The 8,305-nt window shown below is 37.5% G+C and overlaps 2 protein-coding genes across 2 annotated transcripts; one reads left to right on the top strand and one right to left on the bottom strand.

The window, feature by feature from the left end:
• The first annotated feature begins 632 nt into the window (after positions 1-632).
• mtif3 (mitochondrial translational initiation factor 3) lies at positions 633-5,007 on the top strand. The gene is made up of 4 exons (XM_010769118.1): positions 633-738; positions 2,090-2,546; positions 3,962-4,113; positions 4,400-5,007. The coding sequence occupies exons 2-4, from the start codon at positions 2,093-2,095 to the stop codon at positions 4,652-4,654; spliced, it is 861 nt and encodes a 286-aa protein (XP_010767420.1). The 5' UTR covers positions 633-738; positions 2,090-2,092; the 3' UTR covers positions 4,655-5,007.
• A 1,017-nt stretch (positions 5,008-6,024) lies between these two features.
• Positions 6,025-8,132, bottom strand: LOC104943665 (headcase protein homolog). The gene is made up of 2 exons (XM_010769117.1): positions 7,825-8,132; positions 6,025-6,537 (listed from the first exon to the last, which is right to left on the bottom strand). The coding sequence occupies exons 1-2, from the start codon at positions 8,008-8,010 to the stop codon at positions 6,373-6,375; spliced, it is 351 nt and encodes a 116-aa protein (XP_010767419.1). The 5' UTR covers positions 8,011-8,132; the 3' UTR covers positions 6,025-6,372.
• Between the last annotated feature and the right edge of the window lie 173 nt (positions 8,133-8,305).

The following is an 8,305-nucleotide window of genomic DNA, read 5'->3' as shown; positions in this document are numbered from 1 at the left end:
AGGTGGGAGAAGTATTCAGATCTTGTACTTCATTAAAAGTAGAAGTACCGGAGTGTAGTAATACTCTGTTAGAAGTGAAAGTACTGCATTTAAAATGTAACTCAGGTAAAAGTATTAGCATCAAGTAAAAGCACTCATCATGCAAATTGGTACATTTCTTAATATTATATATCGTATGTTTTGATTATAATGATTGATCATTAAAGTCTTATCAAAGCTGGTAAAGGTGCAGCTAGTTTTAATGACTTTGTATACTGCAGGATAGATTGTGAATTTACTCCAGGTGTAACTAAAGTCTGATTTAAGTGTTGTTTGTATTTCACATCATTAATCCACATCTGTAAAGTAACCAAAGGTACAAAATACATGTAGTGGAGTAAAAGTACACCATTGCCCTGCCCTGAATTGTAGTGGAGTAGAAGTACAAAGTAGCATACAATTGAAATAGTAAAGTACAAGTATCTCAACATTTTACTCAAGTACAGTACTTAGTTACTATCCATCTCTGAATACGTTACTTCCTAAACCTGTTTATGTATTTAAATACTTATTTTTCCTCCAAACTTCTGCTTTACACCTCAGTCCAGTAAGTGGCGGTAATGCACCAAATCGTTGCTTGGTAACCGCCATGAACCTGAGAGAAGAAGAAGAAGAAGAAGAAGAAGAAGAAAAGATGGCGGAAGTATACACAACAGTCACCCTACTGCAGAAAGCATGACTACACGACATTGATATTCAGTGAGTAGACAGCAAAATTACAGAACATACATTAATTAATTGAGAGAATGTAATGACATGCGAGATTTTCGCTTATCTTTCTTCAACCATGTGTTCCTGCATTAGTGTTTTAACCGCTTGTGTAGAGAACAAGGTAATATTTCTCAATGACACCACTTACCACCTAGAGTGTATTAATTGAAAGTACATGTTCCTATTGTAAGTTCTTAACTAAACTCAGCCTATATTACTTTAACAACTCCCTCTGTCAACGACAGCCTCCCATGTTAACTCTTAGAAGTTAATGTTGACATTTTAATTCCACACCAGTTCAACACATGCATTTACTGCAAGGTATTTTGTAAATAATTAAGGTTTACTGACTTACTAATGAACTTTACACTTAACAAACTTGTAAAATCGGTTGGAGTAGTCAATACTGTGTTTTACCTGCAGACGCTGTCGAACCAACTTCTTTGAAAGACAAATAAAAGAGTAAAACTTCCTTTAAATAAGTAATTAAGTAAATTTGGTGTATGCCAAATATCACAATGAACCCAGACGGATTGAGAAATGGCTCATTTGTGATGTGTGAATAGTGAAGCATATGAAAGGAAAACTTTAATTTGTCGTTTTTTTTAAAGGCTTCTACTGAAGCCTTCCGAGTAAATCCCCAGAACGCCGACCCCTCCTCATCACTCCACCGCGTTGGTGCGCGGGGCTAAAGCTAATGCTTATAATGCTAATGCCAGCAAATACAATGGCGGCTTCATAAAACATTTCAGAGCCTAGTGGTTTACTTATTAAACTGGACATTGAATTTCCCAATTTGATGTACTGACTTTGGACATGCATTGTGTACAAGTCTCACACAAAATGTTATTCATGGTGCAGAGAAGATATTTAACATAACATCCATTTAATGTTGAATGATTAACCCAATTTACCAACAGGATCAAATATTCAGATTTTGATTGTGACTAAATAAACATTGTATTATTAAGGTGTCATTCACCCAAAGGTGTCCGGCGGCCCATATGCACTTTTTTTTTTAAAGATATTACTCACATTTCCTACAGAGGCAAGAGAAATGCAAGATAAGCAAGCCAATAAATGTTTTTTTTCTGTATGTGTCAAGACCAGTATAACAGTAACAAATAAAAAAACGTATACATTGATGAAAAGCAGAAAGAAAAACGCACCATGCTTATTGCCTTGTTTGTAAATATGCACTTAAAACGGCAGTCATTTTTTTGTTTGTCTGTCAGTTTGCAGGAAAATGAACTGACATTGTGGTAGAAGAGAGGGATTTTTTTCTCAACTATGAATCACATGTCAAATAATAATAATAATACTCTCCTTTTTTACCTAGGAAATGTCTGCAGGTTGTGTGAGGTGGATGCTGAGCCGCACAGTGAAAGCTGTGTGTGTTGGCAGCCATGGATACTGGACACCAGCGTCAAGATTCACCATACGCAGTGAGAGATCTAACCTCATTGCTTCCTCCTGGCGAGGGTCTCCATTCTGCTCTGCTGTAGACGACACAGAAAAACCTCCCACGCCAAAGAAGAAGAAGCCTGGTCCTCGAGCTCACGGCACAATCAGCTCCGTCGGCCATGACATCCCGCACCGTGAGATTCAGTTGATAAGTGAGACGGGCGAGAACTTGGGCACCATGCACCGCGGGAGTGTGATCAGACTCATGGACAAGAACGGTCTCAAATTAGTGCTGCTCAGTGAGCACCAGGATCCTCCCGTGTACCGGCTGATGAGCGGCAAACAGATCCACGAAGAAAAGCTGAAACAACGGGAGAAGCAGAAAGCTAAAGGTATGAAGTGTGCGGAATAGACCCAAATTAGACATTTGTATAAAACTGTGATTTCCAACCTGAGGGTGGGGAAACAATTCAAAGGGCTGACACAATTTGGTTAACAGGTTAGAAAGAAACATATTTCTGCTGCAGTAAACTATATTTCTCACATTTTGCAGTAAAATCCTTGTTTGTCCAACAAACCAGAGCTGAACCATAGTTGTATTTGAAAACGTACATTTATTTAAATGTCTATAACAGGGAAACGATCTGAATGATTTAGACAAAATTATCCATTTGTGATTATTTTGACTGATAATTCTTATGTGATTTTGCGATATTAGGGCGAATCATCACTTTTAAATCATTACTTTTATCTTAATTATAAATGATATTAAAATTAGGGCTGTCAGTTGATTAATCGCATGAAGTCCATAGTTAATCGCGATTAATCGCAAATTAATCGCACATTTTTTATCAGTTCTAAATGTACCTTAGAGGAATATTTTTCAAGTTTTTAATACTCTTAATCAACATAATTAACATACATTTCAAATGTTTACATATTATTGATGATATATATATACAGTGATACAATTACATTTCAAACCCGCGTGTGTGTGTGTGTGTGTGTGTCTCATTCACTGTCCCTCAGGTTGTGGCATGTGTATACATATTGGGCAGCAAGGTGTGCCTTGTCTCCTTCTCCTAGGATGATCCGAATTATCTAACGCAGCCCCTCGTCCTCCACAATGTGAAGCTGTAGCCAGACATTTAGCTATCGCTGTTGAAAGCTTGCTGCTCGTAGACGTGTCCGTCTCCCCGGGTAAACTTTCAAGCGTGTTCTGCCGAAAGCGAGCGGCAGGAGCGGGGCTGTCAGCATCAGCTGTGTGCTTGGCTTGCTGTTTAAAACACCTTTTTTTGTATCCATATCTCTCGCTAGAATCTCCCACCATCCAACTAACAACAACAACAACACGTCAAGCCTTTGAGCTCTGAAACTACGGGGCGGGCCGAGGACAAATACACATGCGTTAATCGCACGTTAAAATAATTAGTGGCCTTAGCACGTTATTAACTTGACAGCCCTAATTAAAATAATGAAACATTTTGGAGGATCTGTTCCAAAGAAGTTTTAAGTCTGTAGAATACGATGTGTGGATCAGCACATTTCTGCAGCACGTTGTTTATTTCAAATGGTATTTTGACACATATTTAGCCTTTGAAAACTATTTTGTGATTTAGTAGTCACATCGCAATTTCGATCACGTTTTATTTTTAATTCCCTAGCTGAGGCTTTAGTTCATCTCCTCATCTCTGTTGTTGTGTTAAATATATACAGACACTTCTTCTGTTCCTTTAGCTATAACCTAAGTAGTTTCAACATGTCATACACATCATGATAAACAGGACTGACTGTGTTGTCTCCTCAGCCCCCACGCAGGTGAAAGAGATCAGCTTCCTCTCTTGCATCTCCTCTCATGACCTCTCCACTAAGATGAATCGGGTGGGGAGCTGGCTGGAGAAGAAGAACCACGTTAGAATAACTATGAAAGCAGGACGGAGGGGACCTTCAGACAACCTGGTGAGGAAATCACACTCGTTTTTTCTGAGAATTGCAACAAAAATACTCAGCAAATATCTGTTCTTAATCTTTACATGACCTCCATGATCAGTTCAGCTCAAAACTCTCAACCCCTTCTCTCTCCTCACCTTCCCTTGGTGCCATTTCTTCCCAAACGGCACTTTTAAATGTCCCTTAATGGTTTAGAGGAGGTGGACAATTGTAACAATTATCATTTCATAGCCACACATTGGGCATGTATTCCCAAGAATATATCCTAACACACACACTGTTCTATTTTACACAGGACATAACTCTGGAGGAGATAGTGGAAGGAATGGAGAAGACGGTGGGATATGTTTCTAAGCCGGCACTCATACAAGACGGCCAAGCAGCCATGTGCATCCTGAGGCCGCCTTCAGCAAAGGACCTGTTAAAAAAAGACAAGAACAAGACTGCAGCAGAGGTGGTGCCGCCTGGAGACAAAAGCACGACGACCATCGAGAGCGTAGCATCTGTTGTCAGCAGCACGGACACAACAGAAGGGTCTTTACAGCAGTGATGTGACGGAAATAAAACATTCTCATGAAAACAAAAAGCCTGTGCTCACAGTTTGGTGTGAATCGCTTCATCAGGAAGTGCTTGTGTTGTGTAGAGGTTTTACTAAGCTTGGTGTTATACATATAATGATGCATCCACGCAAAGCTAAACAGCTAAAAGAAAATGTTGTGCATGTGCGAGTTTTTAAAGAATGGTGCCCCATGTATAATATCTGTACTTGAAAATATGACATAGTTTTACTTACCTAAAGACTACCTTTATTTGATAAGTGCAGGTTACTTTTTACAGGCACATTCTGAAAAACACAAACTGAAATGTCCTGTTATCCCATATTAAAAAAAAAATTGTAAGAAATGAACTGCTTAATTATATACTGTGCTGGTTAGTTAGACATTCAATTAGCTGATTCACATGTCTTTAAAAAAATTACCTCTAACAGTAGTCCTGTTGCAGAAAACCATTTACTCTTGGTCAAGTATATTTTGTATAATATATTTACACACACAACTGATCATCCGACAGCCAGATAAGATAGCATATATACACACACACACACACACACGATGCAGGTTGCGTCAGAGCCTTTCCTTTGAGGATTCAGTAATTGAATGTTTTGTCTGAAGAGATTAATCAGAACATCTTTGGTCTGAACTTAATATGTTGAGATCCTTTCCATCTATTGTAGTGCCTTATATATTCAAATTTCTTTATTAGGATAAACCCCTTGAGGTGAATCACCTCGTTTTCAAGGGGGTCCCAAGAAAACAAATAACAAACAAGTACAACATACAAACATAGTGGGCCATGAAGGCATTGCAAGTGGGCTGCCAAATAATTTGCAAAACATAATGATTTGTGTGGAAACATTTCATTAAGATTTATTTTATTTGAACCTCTTTCCTTTCTCTTTCTTGATCCTCCTTAGCAACGGTCATTTCAGTCCTTTAAAGCGGTCTGTTCTACTGGATTAACGTGTCACATCATGTTCTGAATTGACATCAGAATTTATTTTACATGAAAGCTACAGCATTCGTTAGGTTTCCCTTGGCATTTATTCCGCTTTTTCGTTTGTTTTGAATATGGGAGTAGAGTCCACACATTTGACAATGTACAGAAATTTGTACCTGAAATATAATTAGTACAGATTATTTAAACACACAGACCGATGAGTCTAGAGGTCTGTATCAGTTAAGGAGATGTGGATTGTCTTGATTTTTGATCTATTTGTGACCATTTTAGACCAGCTAAAGGATGAGGATGAAGGTAGTAGAAGTTAATCTGAGCGAAGAACTTATAGATCATATGGATCATTCATAATTAATGTCAAACAAGCGTGGAGAAGGTGAAATGAAGACACCAAACAAACACCAATTCATCTTTCTTTGCTTTATTCAAGATTCATCTTTTATATTTTGGTAAAAAATTAAAATAAAAGCAAATTTTGGCATACAGATACATTCACTTGTCACGGATAAAAGTGTTCACTTGACTGATGTGTGTCACACTTTATCAACACCTTTCTCTAACAGCAGAGATATACTGTCCTGGAACTTCTTTTTTTTTAAACGAAATACTTTTTTCTATACATAAAAAAACATTAAAGAGAGGACTTGAACATAAAATCACCTTAAGGCCCAAAAAAATAAAATCTTTCCTAGATTGTGTTAGAAAAAAATTGAGAACAAAAGCAGTTTAACTAGCCTGCATGAAGAGCATTTGTCAATAAGCCTCGAGAACTTTGTAGGAGGAGAAGGGTTTTACAAAGTGATAGTCCAGGTTGCCGCAGTGAGGGCACTGCTGGACGTTGCTGTACTCGGAGAAATACTGCATCCCCACTCGAACGTCCACCACCGGCTTCCCGCAGTGCTTACAGTTTAGACGAGCCTGAGGAGAGAAGGAGGACGCAGGTTAATGAACAGGTCGAGAAATAAGAACGTTAAAAGAATTGAGCGTTCAAGTTTTGAAGGGGGGGCAAAATGATCATCTCATAGGTCCACTCAATAACTTTCAATGAGCTTTCAACTGCATTTCCTAGTGATCATTTTCCAACTGTATATCCATTGGTTCAAGTCAAAGGGAGTTTGAAGAAGAAACAGAGAAGATTTTTCACGGTCTTCTGTGTCTATGGTTCAAGTTTTTTTAGGGAGGGTGGCCGGTTCGAGTCCACAGACATTACATCTTGCTTTTACATGTATAAAAAGCCACTAACAATAAGTGCAATTACCTCCTAGACCAGTGATTCTCAAATGGGGGTACACTGACCCCTAGGGGTACGTTGGGGTACTCCAGGGGGTACGTGAGGTTAAAAAAAATACGTAAAGGTTAATTAAAAAAATACCATGCATGATTACAAAAATAATCTTAGTACAATAAGTTAAATAGAAAACAGAATTTTATATAAAATATTCCTAGAACCACTAAGGGGGTCCTCATATAAACATGTTACATTTGTGTATTGTATTTATAGTTTTTAATAATATATCATTTTGTTCATTGGTTTGTTAAACATATATTAAATAAATTGAAAAACTCCTTGGAAAAATATTTTTTTTCATGCATAAAGATGAAAATATCCTTAGTTTGTTGTAATTCATAAGGAGTTAATAAATCAAACACTGATGGAACATCACTATATTGAAATTATTTATATACGCTTTTTCTGTCAAAGATTTCCGGGGTCGGTCAGGGGATACTTGGCTGAGAAAATGTTTCAAAGGGGGTACATTACTGAAAAAAGTTTGAGAAGCACTGTCGTAGACGATACACATTCAGAACATTTAGTTTGAAGTCATGTTTCTGGCCATTTCTTTTCGTGATTCTCAAATCTGTTGTTACTTTTTTTTGGTCGGTACTAATTTTCTGAAGGGATGCATGGTTCTGTAGCTACTGCATTTATTTATTTATTTATGCATTTATTATTAATTAACATCACTTCAGTATGTTTTATTTCATTTTTAAGTTTGTATTGCTTTAACTGTCTGGTTTTATTATTCGATTTTTCCTGGTTCAAACCATGAAAAGCACTTGTAACTTTGTTTTGAAAAGTGCTGCATAAATACATTTTTCACGGCTCATTAACAGGAACGGGACACATGTGACAGTAGTTTGACTGCTCTCATTGACACTGCTTTATTTTCTATTTTTTTAGTAATGTGCTCCTAGTGTTCCTACCTGGCAGCAGGGGGAAGCAGCCAGTATATCGTAGGTGTACATGGTGCCCAGTTGGTGCCAGCTCCCATCCCAGCGTGACTTGCATTTGATGCAAACGATCTTGTGGACGCCTTCTAAACAGTCCACACAGATGGCGTAGAGGTGCATTAACCTGCCTGTTAGAAATAAAGAAATACAGTATAACATTTACTTAGCAACAAGTATCAGTCAGTTTTCTGTTAAACAGCCAAAATAAATCATAACATAACAAACTCCTCGTTGCATCATTACTATACTTCTCAGTCCTGACATATGTGAATAAAGTGGTTTACGCGGATGTGATTTAATTTATTTAAAGTGGACCTGTCATGCTATATTTGAATAATATAGTGTAAGACCATACCTATATAAGGCATATTTATACTTTTTATTATTCAAAATACCAAACAGATCAGGCATTTTAGCCATTCCTCATTTCGCTCAATTTAACACTGTCTTTGCA

The sequence above is a fragment of the Notothenia coriiceps genome, unplaced genomic scaffold (assembly GCF_000735185.1).
Source record: "Notothenia coriiceps isolate Sejong01 unplaced genomic scaffold, NC01 NC01_scaffold00006511, whole genome shotgun sequence".
In the NCBI taxonomy this organism is placed as follows: Eukaryota; Metazoa; Chordata; class Actinopteri; order Perciformes; family Nototheniidae; genus Notothenia; species Notothenia coriiceps.
The sequence above is the reverse complement of the archived record's forward strand: the minus strand, read 5'-3'. Positions and strand labels throughout refer to the sequence as shown.